This window comes from Salvelinus alpinus, chromosome 1 (assembly GCF_045679555.1).
Source record: "Salvelinus alpinus chromosome 1, SLU_Salpinus.1, whole genome shotgun sequence".
NCBI lineage: Eukaryota > Metazoa > Chordata > Actinopteri > Salmoniformes > Salmonidae > Salvelinus > Salvelinus alpinus.
The window spans coordinates 116,741,853-116,758,468 of NC_092086.1; the positions used below are offsets into that span (position 1 = coordinate 116,741,853).

Sequence of the window (16,616 nt, forward strand, 5' to 3'; positions counted from 1 at the left end):
CCCCGAAACCTGAAGGATCTGGAGAAGGTCTGTATGGAGGAGTGGGCCAAAATCCCTGCTGCAGTGTGTGCAAACCTGGTCAAGAACTACAGGAAACGTATGATCTCTGTAATTGCAAACAAAGGATTCTGTACCAAATATTAAGTTCTGCTTTTCTGATGTATCAAATACTTATGTCATGCAATAAAATGCGAATTAATTACTTAAAAATCATACAATGTGATTTTCGGGATTTTTGTTTTAGATTCCGTCTCTCACAGTTGAAGTGTACCTATGATAAAAATTACAGACCTCTACATGCTTTGTAAGTAGGAAAATCGGCAAAATCGGCAGTGTATCAAATACTTGTTCTCCCCACTGTATCTACCACTGGGAAGAGAGAGGAGGCAGTATGGCCTGAACTCTATATATCTACCACTGGAGAGAGAGAGGAGGCAGTATGGCCTGAACTCTATATATCTACCACTGGGAAGAGAGAGGAGGCAGTATGGCCTGAACTCTATATATCTACCACTGGAGAGAGAGAGGAGGCAGTATGGCCTGAACTCTATATATCTACCACTGGAGAGAGAGAGGAGGCAGTATGGCCTGAACTCTATATATATCTACCACTGGGAAGAGAGAGGAGGCAGTATGGCCTGAACTCTATATATCTACCACTGGGGAGGGAGTATGGCCTGAACTCTATATATCTACCACTGGGGAGAGAGAGGAGGCAGTATGGCCTGAACTCTATATATCTACCACTGGGGAGAGAGAGGAGGCAGTATGGCCTGAACTCTATATATCTACCACTGGGGAGAGAGAGGAGGCAGTATGGCCTGAACTCTATATATCTACCACTGGGGAGAGAGAGAGGAGGCAGTATGGCCTGAACTCTATATATCTACCACTGGGGAGAGAGAGGAGGCAGTATGGCCTGAACTCTATATATCTACCACTGGGAAGAGAGAGAGGAGGCAGTATGGCCTGAACTCTATATATCTACCACTGGGAAGAGAGAGAGGAGGCAGTATGGCCTGAACTCTATATATCTACCACTGGGGAGAGAGAGAGGAGGCAGTATGGCCTGAACTCTATATATCTACCACTGGGGAGAGAGAGAGGAGGCAGTATGGCCTGAACTCTATATATCTACCACTGGGGAGAGAGAGAGGAGGCAGTATGGCCTGAACTCTATATATCTACCACTGGGGAGAGAGAGAGGAGGCAGTATGGCCTGAACTCTATATATCTACCACTGGGGAGAGAGAGGAGGCAGTATGGCCTGAACTCTATATATCTACCACTGGGGAGAGAGGAGGCAGTATGGCCTGAACTCTATATATCTACCACTGGGGAGAGAGGAGGCAGTATGGCCTGAACTCTATATATCTACCACTGGGGAGAGAGGAGGCAGTATGGCCTGAACTCTATATATCTACCACTGGGGAGAGAGAGGAGGCAGTATGGCCTGAACTCTATATATCTACCACTGGGGAGAGAGAGGAGGCAGTATGGCCTGAACTCTATATATCTACCACTGGGGAGAGAGGAGGCAGTATAGCCTGAACTCTATATATCTACCACTGGGGAGAGAGGAGGCAGTATGGCCTGAACTCTATATATCTACCACTGGGGAGAGAGAGAGGAGGCAGTATGGCCTGAACTCTATATATCTACCACTGGGGAGAGAGGAGGCAGTATGGCCTGAACTCTATATATCTACCACTGGGGAGAGAGAGAGGAGGCAGTATGGCCTGAACTCTATATATCTACCACTGGGGAGAGAGAGGAGGCAGTATGGCCTGAACTCTATATATCTACCACTGGGGAGAGAGAGGAGGCAGTATGGCCTGAACTCTATATATCTACCACTGGGGAGAGAGAGAGGAGGCAGTATGGCCTGAACTCTATATATCTACCACTGGGAAGAGAGAGGAGGCAGTATGGCCTGAACTCTATATATCTACCACTGGAGAGAGAGAGGAGGCAGTATGGCCTGAACTCTATATATCTACCACTGGGGAGAGAGAGAGGAGGCAGTATGGCCTGAACTCTATATATCTACCACTGGGGAGAGAGAGAGGAGGCAGTATGGCCTGAACTCTATATATCTACCACTGGGGAGAGAGAGAGGAGGCAGTATGGCCTGAACTCTATATATCTACCACTGGGGAGAGAGAGGAGGCAGTATGGCCTGAACTCTATATATCTACCACTGGGGAGAGAGAGAGGAGGCAGTATGGCCTGAACTCTATATATCTACCACTGGGGAGAGAGAGAGGAGGCAGTATGGCCTGAACTCTATATATCTACCACTGGGGAGAGAGAGAGGAGGCAGTATGGCCTGAACTCTATATATCTACCACTGGGGAGAGAGAGGAGGCAGTATGGCCTGAACTCTATATATCTACCACTGGGGAGAGAGAGAGGAGGCAGTATGGCCTGAACTCTATATATCTACCACTGGGAAGAGAGAGGAGGCAGTATGGCCTGAACTCTATATATCTACCACTGGGGAGAGAGAGGAGGCAGTATGGCCTGAACTCTATATATCTACCACTGGAGAGAGAGAGGAGGCAGTATGGCCTGAACTCTATATATCTACCACTGGGGAGAGAGAGAGGAGGCAGTATGGCCTGAACTCTATATATCTACCACTGGGGAGAGAGAGAGGAGGCAGTATGGCCTGAACTCTATATATCTACCACTGGGGAGAGAGAGAGGAGGCAGTATGGCCTGAACTCTATATATCTACCACTGGGGAGAGAGAGAGGAGGCAGTATGGCCTGAACTCTATATATCTACCACTGGGGAGAGAGAGAGGAGGCAGTATGGCCTGAACTCATATACAGTGGGGCAAAAAAGTATTTAGTCAGCCACCAATTGTGCAAGTTCTCCCACTTAAAAAGATGAGAGAGGCCTGTAATTTTCATCATAGGTACACTTCAACTATGACAGACAAAATGAGAAAAAAAATCCAGAAAATCACATTGTAGGATTTTTAATGAATTTATTTGCAAATTATGGTGGAAAATAAGCATTTGGTCAATAACAAAAGTTTATCTCAATACTTTGTTATATACCCTTTGTTGGCAATGACAGAGGTCAAACGTTTTCTGTAAGTCTTCACACGGTTTTCACACACTGTTGGTGGCTGACTAAATACTTTTTTGCCCCACTGTATGTTGATGGCTAGTTAGAAGCAGTGACTATGTACGGGATAATCAACTCGGGGCTTTATGTGTTCTATAGAAACTAATGAACGACGTGACCTTTCACGGAGTTACATAATTTTCCAGAGAACGTATAGAGCCCCGAGTTGATTATCCCTTTTTATACCATGGCTATAATTTTAACAAATTTTGCCACCTAGAAATGTCTTCAACATCCACTGAAGTAGCTAGCAAGTTTACTAAATAGTTACAGTAGTTGCCGTGGTAACTAACCAAACTAACAAGGATGTATTTCGACAGTTCCACTACTGTAAAAATCATGTTTTAGCTGCATGGAACTAACTGGTGAATTAACTGTCTACAAGCAGTAAAAATCTCATTGAGAATATAATGGTTGATAGTCTGCTGAGTATAACTGTACATGTTTAGTGATTTTTATAAACTATTACTATCAAAACATTAAATGAAATGCATCCTCAGTTTTGGGCATGATAAAAGTGTTCACCCTTTTCTGGAGGTGGATACAATGGCAATATGACAGGTGATTTGACAGGTGATATAGCCTAAATCACCTTATTCCTCAATCTGTTAATTGTGTTATGGAATCATCTGTTCAGATTGCTTCAGAAATGTTTATATTAGGATGTTATTGGACTACTAGGATGTTGTGTTGTATCTGTTATAGGACTACTGGGATGTTGTATCTGTTATAGGACTACTAGGATGTTGTGCTGTATCTGTTATAGGACTACTGGGATGTTGTGCTGTATCTGTTATAGGACTACTAGGATGTTGTGCTGTATCTGTTATAGGACTACTGGGATGTTGTGCTGTATCTGTTATAGGACTACTGGGATGTTGTGCTGTATCTGTTATAGGACTACTGGGATGTTGTGCTGTATCTGTTATAGGACTACTGGGATGTTGTGTTGTATCTATGATGTTATAGGACTACTGGGATGTTGTGCTGTATCTGTTATAGGACTACTAGGATGTTGTGCTGTATCTGTTATAGGACTACTAGGATGTTGTGCTGTATCTGTTATAGGACTACTAGGATGTTGTGCTGTATCTGTTATAGGACTACTGGGATGTTGTGCTGTATCTGTTATAGGACTACTGGGATGTTGTGCTGTATCTGTTATAGGACTACTGGGATGTTGTGCTGTATCTGTTATAGGACTACTGGGATGTTGTGTTGTATCTATGATGTTATAGGACTACTAGGATGTTGTGCTGTATCTGTTATAGGACTACTAGGATGTTGTGCTGTATCTGTTATAGGACTACTAGGATGTTGTGCTGTATCTATGATGTTATAGGACTACTAGGATGTTGTGTTGTATCTATGATGTTATAGGACTACTAGGATGTTGTGCTGTATCTATGATGTTATTGGACTACTAGGATGTTGTGCTGTATCTGTTATAGGACTACTAGGATGTTGTGCTGTATCTATGATGTTATAGGACTACTAGGATGTTGTGCTGTATCTATGATGTTATAGGACTACTAGGATGTTGTGCTGTATCTATGATGTTATTGGACTACTAGGATGTTGTGTTGTATCTGTTATTGGACTACTGGGATGTTGTGCTGTATCTGTTATAGGACTACTGGGATGTTGTGCTGTATCTGTTATTGGACTACTGGGATGTTGTGCTGTATCTGTTATTGGACTACTAGGATGTTGTGTTGTATCTGTTATTGGACTACTAGGATGTTGTGCTGTATCTGTTATTGGACTACTAGGATGTTGTGTTGTATCTGTTATTGGACTACTAGGATGTTGTGTTGTATCTGTTATTGGACTACTGGGATGTTGTGCTGTATCTGTTATTGGACTACTAGGATGTTGTGTTGTATCTGTTATTGGACTACTGGGATGTTGTGCTGTATCTGTTATTGGACTACTAGGATGTTGTGTTGTATCTGTTATAGGACTACTGGGATGTTGTGCTGTATCTATGATGGTATAGGACTACTAGGATGTTGTGCTGTATCTGTTATAGGACTACTAGGATGTTGTGCTGTATCTGTTATTGGACTACTAGGATGTTGTGTTGTATCTGTTATAGGACTACTGGGATGTTGTGCTGTATCTATGATGGTATAGGACTACTAGGATGTTGTGCTGTATCTGTTATAGGACTACTAGGATGTTGTGCTGTATCTGTTATTGGACTACTGGGATGTTGTGTTGTATCTGTTATAGGACTACTGGGATGTTGTGCTGTATCTGTTATTGGACTACTGGGATGTTGTGCTGTATCTGTTATAGGACTACTAGGATGTTGTGTTGTATCTGTTATAGGACTACTGGGATGTTGTGCTGTATCTATGATGGTATAGGACTACTAGGATGTTGTGCTGTATCTGTTATAGGACTACTAGGATGTTGTGCTGTATCTGTTATTGGACTACTAGGATGTTGTGTTGTATCTGTTATAGGACTACTAGGATGTTGTGCTGTATCTGTTATTGGACTACTAGGATGTTGTGTTGTATCTGTTATAGGACTACTGGGATGTTGTGCTGTATCTGTTATTGGACTACTAGGATGTTGTGTTGTATCTGTTATAGGACTACTAGGATGTTGTGCTGTATCTGTTATTGGACTACTAGGATGTTGTGTTGTATCTGTTATAGGACTACTGGGATGTTGTGTTGTATCTGTTATAGGACTACTGGGATGTTGTGTTGTATCTGTTATAGGACTGCTGGGATGTTGTGTTGTATCTGTTATAGGACTACTGGGATGTTGTGTTGTATCTGTTATAGGACTACTGGGATGTTGTGCTGTATCTGTTATAGGACTACTGGGATGTTGTGTTGTATCTATGATGTTATAGGACTACTGGGATGTTGTGCTGTATCTGTTATAGGACTACTGGGATGTTGTGTTGTATCTATGATGTTATAGGACTACTAGGATGTTGTGCTGTATCTGTTATTGGACTACTAGGATGTTGTGTTGTATCTGTTATAGGACTACTAGGATGTTGTGTTGTATCTGTTATAGGACTACTGGGATGTTGTGTTGTATCTGTTATAGGACTACTGGGATGTTGTGTTGTATCTGTTATAGGACTACTGGGATGTTGTGTTGTATCTGTTATAGGACTACTTAGATGTTGTGTTGTATCTGTTATAGGACTACTGGGATGTTGTGCTGTATCTGTTATAGGACTACTGGGATGTTGTGCTGTATCTGTTATTGGACTACTGGGATGTTGTGCTGTATCTGTTATTGGACTACTAGGATGTTGTGTTGTATCTGTTATTGGACTACTAGGATGTTGTGCTGTATCTGTTATTGGACTACTAGGATGTTGTGTTGTATCTGTTATTGGACTACTAGGATGTTGTGTTGTATCTGTTATTGGACTACTGGGATGTTGTGCTGTATCTGTTATTGGACTACTAGGATGTTGTGTTGTATCTGTTATTGGACTACTGGGATGTTGTGCTGTATCTGTTATTGGACTACTAGGATGTTGTGTTGTATCTGTTATAGGACTACTGGGATGTTGTGCTGTATCTATGATGGTATAGGACTACTAGGATGTTGTGCTGTATCTGTTATAGGACTACTAGGATGTTGTGCTGTATCTGTTATTGGACTACTAGGATGTTGTGTTGTATCTGTTATAGGACTACTGGGATGTTGTGCTGTATCTATGATGGTATAGGACTACTAGGATGTTGTGCTGTATCTGTTATAGGACTACTAGGATGTTGTGCTGTATCTGTTATTGGACTACTGGGATGTTGTGTTGTATCTGTTATAGGACTACTGGGATGTTGTGCTGTATCTGTTATTGGACTACTGGGATGTTGTGCTGTATCTGTTATAGGACTACTAGGATGTTGTGTTGTATCTGTTATAGGACTACTGGGATGTTGTGCTGTATCTATGATGGTATAGGACTACTAGGATGTTGTGCTGTATCTGTTATAGGACTACTAGGATGTTGTGCTGTATCTGTTATTGGACTACTAGGATGTTGTGTTGTATCTGTTATAGGACTACTAGGATGTTGTGCTGTATCTGTTATTGGACTACTAGGATGTTGTGTTGTATCTGTTATAGGACTACTGGGATGTTGTGCTGTATCTGTTATTGGACTACTAGGATGTTGTGTTGTATCTGTTATAGGACTACTAGGATGTTGTGCTGTATCTGTTATTGGACTACTAGGATGTTGTGTTGTATCTGTTATAGGACTACTGGGATGTTGTGTTGTATCTGTTATAGGACTACTGGGATGTTGTGTTGTATCTGTTATAGGACTGCTGGGATGTTGTGTTGTATCTGTTATAGGACTACTGGGATGTTGTGTTGTATCTGTTATAGGACTACTGGGATGTTGTGCTGTATCTGTTATAGGACTACTGGGATGTTGTGTTGTATCTATGATGTTATAGGACTACTGGGATGTTGTGCTGTATCTGTTATAGGACTACTGGGATGTTGTGTTGTATCTATGATGTTATAGGACTACTAGGATGTTGTGCTGTATCTGTTATTGGACTACTAGGATGTTGTGTTGTATCTGTTATAGGACTACTAGGATGTTGTGCTGTATCTGTTATAGGACTACTAGGATGTTGTGTTGTATCTGTTATAGGACTACTGGGATGTTGTGTTGTATCTGTTATAGGACTACTGGGATGTTGTGTTGTATCTGTTATAGGACTACTGGGATGTTGTGTTGTATCTGTTATAGGACTACTGGGATGTTGTGTTGTATCTGTTATAGGACTACTGGGATGTTGTGCTGTATCTGTTATAGGACTACTGGGATGTTGGGCTGTATCTATGATGTTATAGGACTACTGGGATGTTGTGTTGTATCTGTTATAGGACTACTGGGATGTTGTGTCTGTTATAGGACTACTAGGATGTTGTGTTGTATCTGTTATAGGACTACTAGGATGTTGTGCTGTATCTGTTATAGGACTACTGGGATGTTGTGCTGTATCTGTTATAGGACTACTAGGATGTTGTGCTGTATCTGTTATAGGACTACTAGGATGTTGTGCTGTATCTGTTATAGGACTACTAGGATGTTGTGTTGTATCTGTTATTGGACTACTAGGATGTTGTGTTGTATCTGTTATAGGACTACTAGGATGTTGTGTTGTATCTGTTATAGGACTACTAGGATGTTGTGCTGTATCTGTTATAGGACTACTGGGATGTTGTGCTGTATCTGTTATAGGACTACTAGGATGTTGTATCTGTTATAGGACTACTAGGATGTTGTGCTGTATCTGTTATAGGACTACTAGGATGTTGTGCTGTATCTGTTATAGGACTACTAGGATGTTGTGTTGTATCTGTTATAGGACTACTAGGATGTTGTGTTGTATCTGTTATAGGACTACTAGGATGTTGTGCTGTATCTGTTATAGGACTACTGGGATGTTGTGTTGTATCTGTTATAGGACTACTGGGATGTTGTGCTGTATCTGTTATAGGACTACTGGGATGTTGTGTTGTATCTGTTATAGGACTACTGGGATGTTGTGCTGTATCTGTTATAGGACTACTGGGATGTTGTGTTGTATCTGTTATAGGACTACTGGGATGTTGTGCTGTATCTGTTATAGGACTACTGGGATGTTGTGTTGTATCTGTTATAGGACTACTGGGATGTTGTGTTGTATCTGTTATAGGACTACTGGGATGTTGTGTTGTATCTGTTATAGGACTACTGGGATGTTGTGTTGTATCTGTTATAGGACTACTGGGATGTTGTGCTGTATCTGTTATAGGACTACTGGGATGTTGTGTTGTATCTGTTATAGGGCTACTGGGATGTTGTGTTGTATCTGTTATAGGACTACTAGGATGTTGTGTTGTATCTGTTATAGGACTACTGGGATGTTGTGTTGTATCTGTTATAGGACTACTGGGATGTTGTATCTGTTATAGGACTACTGGGATGTTGTGCTGTATCTGTTATAGGACTACTAGGATGTTGTGCTGTATCTGTTATAGGACTACTGGGATGTTGTGTTGTATCTGTTATAGGACTACTAGGATGTTGTGCTGTATCTGTTATAGGACTACTAGGATGTTGTGCTGTATCTGTTATAGGACTACTGGGATGTTGTGTTGTATCTGTTATAGGACTACTGGGATGTTGTGTTGTATCTGTTATAGGACTACTGGGATGTTGTGTTGTATCTGTTATAGGACTACTGGGATGTTGTGCTGTATCTGTTATAGGACTACTGGGATGTTGTGTTGTATCTGTTATAGGACTACTGGGATGTTGTGTTGTATCTGTTATAGGACTACTGGGATGTTGTGTTGTATCTGTTATAGGACTACTGGGATGTTGTGTTGTATCTGTTATAGGACTACTGGGATGTTGTGCTGTATCTGTTATAGGACTACTGGGATGTTGTGTTGTATCTGTTATAGGGCTACTAGGATGTTGTGTTGTATCTGTTATAGGACTACTGGGATGTTGTGCTGTATCTGTTATAGGACTACTGGGATGTTGGGCTGTATCTATGATGTTATAGGACTACTGGGATGTTGTGCTGTATCTGTTATAGGACTACTGGGATGTTGTGTCTGTTATAGGACTACTGGGATGTTGTGTTGTATCTATGATGTTATAGGACTACTGGGATGTTGTGTTGTATCTGTTATATGACTACTGGGATGTTGTGTTGTATCTGTTATAGGACTACTGGGATGTTGTGTTGTATCTGTTATAGGACTACTAGGATGTTGTGCTGTATCTGTTATAGGACTACTGGGATGTTGTGTTGTATCTGTTATAGGACTACTGGGATGTTGTGTTGTATCTGTTATAGGACTACTGGGATGTTGTGTTGTATCTGTTATAGGACTACTAGGATGTTGTGCTGTATCTAGGATGTTATAGGACTACTGGGATGTTGTGCTGTATCTATGATGTTATAGGACTACTGGGATGTTGTGTTGTATCTGTTATAGGACTACTGGGATGTTGTGCTGTATCTGTTATAGGACTACTGGGATGTTGTGCTGTATCTGTTATAGGACTACTGGGATGTTGTGCTGTATCTGTTATAGGACTACTGGGATGTTGTGTTGTATCTGTTATAGGACTACTGGGATGTTGTGTTGTATCTGTTATTGGACTACTGGGATGTTGTGCTGTATCTGTTATAGGACTACTGGGATGTTGTGTTGTATCTGTTATTGGACTACTGGGATGTTGTGCTGTATCTGTTATTGGACTACTGGGATGTTGTGCTGTATCTGTTATAGGACTACTGGGATGTTGTGTTGTATCTGTTATTGGACTACTGGGATGTTGTGCTGTATCTGTTATAGGACTACTGGGATGTTGTGTTGTATCTGTTATTGGACTACTGGGATGTTGTGCTGTATCTGTTATAGGACTACTGGGATGTTGTGTTGTATCTGTTATTGGACTACTGGGATGTTGTGCTGTATCTGTTATTGGACTACTGGGATGTTGTGTTGTATCTGTTATTGGACTACTGGGATGTTGTGCTGTATCTATGATGTTATAGGACTACTGGGATGTTGTGCTGTATCTGTTATTGGACTACTGGGATGTTGTGTTGTATCTGTTATTGGACTACTGGGATGTTGTGCTGTATCTGTTATTGGACTACTGGGATGTTGTATCTGTTATTGGACTACTAGGATGTTGTGTTGTATCTGTTATAGGACTACTAGGATGTTGTGTTGTATCTGTTATAGGACTACTGGGATGTTGTGTTGTATCTGTTATAGGACTACTGGGATGTTGTGCTGTATCTGTTATTGGACTACTGGGATGTTGTGCTGTATCTGTTATAGGACTACTGGGATGTTGTGCTGTATCTGTTATTGGACTACTAGAATGTTGGGCTGTATCTATGATGTTATAGGACTACTGGGATGTTGTGCTGTATCTGTTATTGGACTACTGGGATGTTGTGCTGTATCTGTTATTGGACTACTGGGATGTTGTATCTGTTATAGGACTACTAGGATGTTGTATCTGTTATAGGACTACTAGGATGTTGTGTTGTATCTGTTATAGGACTACTGGGATGTTGTGCTTCATCTTGTGTATCCTTGTCTCAATTGTTTGCCTAATTTATGTAGGGGTCGGCCAGAGGAAAATGCCATTCACAACAGGAAACGCCCGAGGATTGATTATCCAGCAGAGTTCCCACAGAGACCAGGTTACTATTACTACCATATGAATTGGTACAGTATGAAAATGAACTGTGTCCCTAATGACACCCTATTCCCTACATAGTGCACTACTTTAGACCAGAGCCCTATGGAACCCTATTCCCTATATAGTGCACTACTTTAGACCAGAGCCCTATGGAACCCTATTCCCTATATAGTGCACTACTTTTGACCTGCGCCCGCCCACCATTTTGAGCACATAACTACTTATTGTATTGGTACAGTATGTTGTTTATTATAAGGACAGGAAATGCCAACCCGATGGTCAGCCATCCACAGTAGATCGCCTGCTGTGTTAGGAACAAACGATGGCGCGAGAACATGTGGAGTCGTCACGGGCCTCATTTATCAACCGTGTCAACATTCATTATTAAATTCTGGACCTGGAGATTTTACGATTTGCGTGCGGTGCAAATTATTGGGGATTTATTTAACTGTCGCACACGACATAAATAAGCATGTTTTCATTGATAAATCAGAGCCATATTTGTGAGGGCGTGAACGAGCACTACACAACCCTGCCTGAAGCGCTCCACATCCTGTGGTAACAGGAACTGGGTAACAGAAACATCCATTCACCTTCTACGGTAACTAAAACACCCTCCATCCTCCTCCTATGGTAACAACACCCTCCATCCTCCTTCTATGGTAACAACACCCTCCATTCACCTTCTATGGTAACTAAAACACCCTCCATTTACCTTCTATGGTAACTAAAACACCCTCCATTCACCTTCTATGGTAACTAAAACGCCCTCCATTCACCTTCTATGGTAACTAAAACACCCTCCATTCACCTTCTATGGTAACTAAAACACCCTCCATTCACCTTCTATGGTAACTAAAACACCCTCCATTCACCTTCTATGGTAACTAAAACACCCTCCATTCACCTTCTATGGTAACTAAAACACCCTCCATTCACCTTCTATGGTAACTAAAACACCCTCCATTCACCTTCTATGGTAACAAACACCCTCCATTCACCTTCTATGGTAACTAAAACACCCTCCATTCACCTTCTATGGTAACTAAAACACCCTCCATTCACCTTCTATGGTAACTAAAACACCCTCCATTCACCTTCTATGGTAACTAAAACACCCTCCATTCACCTTCTATGGTAACTAAAACACCCTCCATTCACCTTCTATGGTAACTAAAACACCCTCCATTCACCTTCTATGGTAACTAAAACACCCTCCATTCACCTTCTATGGTAACTAAAACACCCTCCATTCACCTTCTATGGTAACTAAAACACCCTCCATTCACCTTCTATGGTAACTAAAACGCCCTCCATTCACCTTCTATGGTAACTAAAACGCCCTCCATTCACCTTCTATGGTAACTAAAACGCCCTCCATTCACCTTCTATGGTAACTAAAACACCCTCCATTCACCTTCTATGGTAACTAAAACACCCTCCATTCACCTTCTATGGTAACTAAAACGTCCTCCATTCACCTTCTATGGTAACTAAAACGCCCTCCATTCACCTTCTATGGTAACTAAAACACCCTCCATTCACCTTCTATGGTAACTAAAACACCCTCCATTCACCTTCTATGGTAACAAACACCCTCCATTCACCTTCTATGGTAACTAAAACACCCTCCATTCACCTTCTATGGTAACTAAAACACCCTCCATTCACCTTCTATGGTAACTAAAACACCCTCCATTCACCTTCTATGGTAACTAAAACACCCTCCATTCACCTTCTATGGTAACTAAAACACCCTCCATTCACCTTCTATGGTAACTAAAACACCCTCCATTCACCTTCTATGGTAACTAAAACACCCTCCATTCACCTTCTATGGTAACTAAAACACCCTCCATTCACCTTCTATGGTAACTAAAACACCCTCCATTCACCTTCTATGGTAACTAAAACGTCCTCCATTCACCTTCTATGGTAACTAAAACGCCCTCCATTCACCTTCTATGGTAACTAAAACGCCCTCCATTCACCTTCTATGGTAACTAAAACGCCCTCCATTCACCTTCTATGGTAACTAAAACACCCTCCATTCACCTTCTATGGTAACTAAAACACCCTCCATTCACCTTCTATGGTAACTAAAACACCCTCCATTCTCCTTCTATGGTAACTAAAACACCCTCCATTCACCTTCTATGGTAACTAAAACACCCTCCATTCACCTTCTATGGTAACTAAAACACCCTCCATTCACCTTCTATGGTAACAAACACCCTCCATTCACCTTCTATGGTAACTAAAACACCCTCCATTCACCTTCTATGGTAACTAAAACACCCTCCATTCACCTTCTATGGTAACTAAAACACCCTCCATTCACCTTCTATGGTAACTAAAACGTCCTCCATTCACCTTCTATGGTAACTAAAACGCTCTCCATTCACCTTCTATGGTAACTAAAACGCCCTCCATTCACCTTCTATGGTAACTAAAACGCCCTCCATTCACCTTCTATGGTAACTAAAACGCCCTCCATTCACCTTCTATGGTAACAAACACCCTCCATTCACCTTCTATGGTAACAAACACCCTCCATTCACCTTCTATGGTAACTAAAACACCCTCCATTCACCTTCTATGGTAACTAAAACACCCTCCATTCACCTTCTATGGTAACTAAAACGGCCTCATTTGCTGTACGATTTGGAGATGTCGGAAGTGGTCCGTGATAGTTCAGATAAGAAAGTGCAGTGGAAAATGCCATTTCTGTAGAGCTGTGGGCAGAATGTTGTAGTGTTTGTAAATGATTCTGTTCAGACCCTCTTTAAAGTAAATGCTTACAGGCCACGCTGGTGAAAAATAACAATGATTGTTCAATATTTCGTTTATCAATTGATGTTTCTATGGCCTGCCTTGGTTTAGGCTCTGAGATCAATAGATTGTGTTTCTATGTCCTGCCATTATTATAATTAGGGTGCGTCGAAACACCTGTTTTGTGATTTGCGTGGAGATACGCACGCTTTCCCGTCAACTTAAAAAATAAAAATAAAAATTGCCGACCTTTGTGGGGAAGAAATGGTGCACGCAAGGTTCAGAGTATTTTTTTGTGTGCGCACACCTTGATAAATGTGGCGCCAGGAAATAAACAGAAAAACGATGGCCGATGTTCAGCGGTCGGAGGTGATTAGACGGCCACCTGCTGCGGATTGGCCCAACGTTGGTGTTGGTCTGTCTTGTCCTTTTTAATTGGTAACAGTATCTGAATGATAGAATGTGCTGTTGGAAACCTACTCGGGAGTTTCAAATGAAAGCTCATTGGATCCATTCAGACAACCATATGGACAAAAAGGTTGAGGCCCAATCCAGATGAACGATGTCTACTGTTACTATGGGTTACTGTAGGTGCAAGGGACTGCTGTCTGAATTGCACTTCATATGACCTATGACCTAATGGTATTGTAATGTTTTCCACTCTTTGGGATGGTATTGTTATTAATCAGAGTATGGTTTATATCGCACAATGTTAAGTTGTATATTATATATTCTTTAAAGTGGGTGTTCATAAGTACTGATTTCTATATATTATTGCCTACTGGTATGTGACTAATATCAGGACCAAACGTTTAGGAAACCAGAGCTAGTGTATCTTTGTAGATGGAGAGGTGTTACATAACTCGCCAGTCAGAGTAAATCAGCTTTTCTCTCTTCGTACAGGCTTTACACCGGACCCTCGTAACCCTCCAGTTGACCGGTAAGTACCTCGCAACAGACTCACCCTTGACCCCAAATCTAAACCCTCTAGCCCATAGGCACTTGTGTAGCTTGGAGAGGATTGGGTAAGCAATACAGTAAACCTTTCACCTGGCCTATCAAAAGGGCAAGACAAAGCTGGCACCATATTGCGTCCATCAATCCAAGCCTCTTAGTGCTCCACAAGTGACAAGTGGTTGATTTAGGACACATGGTTCCTCTCCACCAATCATTCCCAAGTATTCCTCTCCCCACCAATCCTTTCCTTGCCCTTCCTCTCTCCACCAATCCTTCCCAACCCCTTGCCCTCCCCCAACCAATAATCAGTAAGTTCATTTTTCTCCAAGGCGGTTCCCCACTGGAGTAAGAAGAGATGTTTTTCTCAATGGGGTGAGTTCAGGGGTATCCTGCTATTGATTTCAATTATGTATTAAACTGTCATCGATATTAATATGATCCCCAGTTCTATTGATAGTAACATGATGTGGTTTTAATATGATCCTCAGTTATATTGATATTAACATGTGGTTAATATGATCCTCAGTTATATTGATAGTAACATGATGTGGTTAATATGATCCTCAGTTATATTGATAGTAACATGATGTGGTTAATATGATCCTCAGTTATATTGATAGTAACATGATGTGGTTAATTTGATCCCCAGTTCTATTGATAGTAACATGATGTGGTTAATATGATCCTCAGTTCTATTGATAGTAACATGATGTGGTTAATTTGATCCCCAGTTATATTGATAGTAACATGATGTGGTTAATATGATCCCCAGTTCTATTGATAGTAACATGATGTGGTTAATATGATCCTCAGTTATATTGATAGTAACATGATGTGGTTAATATGATCCTCAGTTCTATTGATAGTAACATGATGTGGTTAATTTGATCCCCAGTTCTATTTATAGTAACATGATGTGGTTAATATGATCCTCAGTTATATTGATAGTAACATGCTGTGGTTAATTTGATCCCCAGTTCTATTGATAGTAACATGATGTGGTTAATATGATCCTCAGTTATATTGATAGTAACATGATGTGGTTAATTTGATCCCCAGTTATATTGATAGTAACATGATGTGGTTAATATGATCCCCAGTTCTATTGATAGTAACATGATGTGGTTAATATGATCCCCAGTTCTATTGATAGTAACATGATGTGGTTAATATGATCCTCAGTTATATTGATAGTAACATGATGTGTTAATTTGATCCCCAGTTATATTGATAGTAACATGATGTGGTTAATTTGATCCCCAGTTCTATTGATAGTAACATGATGTGGTTAATATGATCCTCAGTTATATTGATAGTAACATGATGTGTTAATTTGATCCCCAGTTATATTGATAGTAACATGATTTGTAAGTCGCTCTGGATAAGAGCGTCTGCTAAATGACTTAAATGTAAATGTAAAATGTGGTTAATTTGATCCCCAGTTCTATTGATAGTAACATGATGTGGTTAATATGATCCTCAGTTCTATTGATAGTAACATGATGTGGTTAATTTGATCCTC

At 40.9% G+C, this 16,616-nt stretch overlaps 1 protein-coding gene across 3 annotated transcripts in view; it reads left to right on the plus strand.

Moving 5' to 3' along the window:
- LOC139539531 (YTH domain-containing protein 1-like) overlaps positions 1-16,616 on the plus strand; it is a 43,910-nt gene that overhangs the window by 18,433 nt on the left and 8,861 nt on the right. For 2 of the 3 annotated variants that reach the window (XM_071342579.1, XM_071342587.1), the window contains exons 10-12: positions 11,287-11,366; positions 15,041-15,077; positions 15,424-15,466. In XM_071342579.1, coding sequence (XP_071198680.1) covers positions 11,287-11,366; positions 15,041-15,077; positions 15,424-15,466 — 160 coding nt within the window. The remainder of the gene's footprint in view (positions 1-11,286; positions 11,367-15,040; positions 15,078-15,423; positions 15,467-16,616) is intronic. The other variant, XM_071342595.1, reaches the window with a different exon arrangement.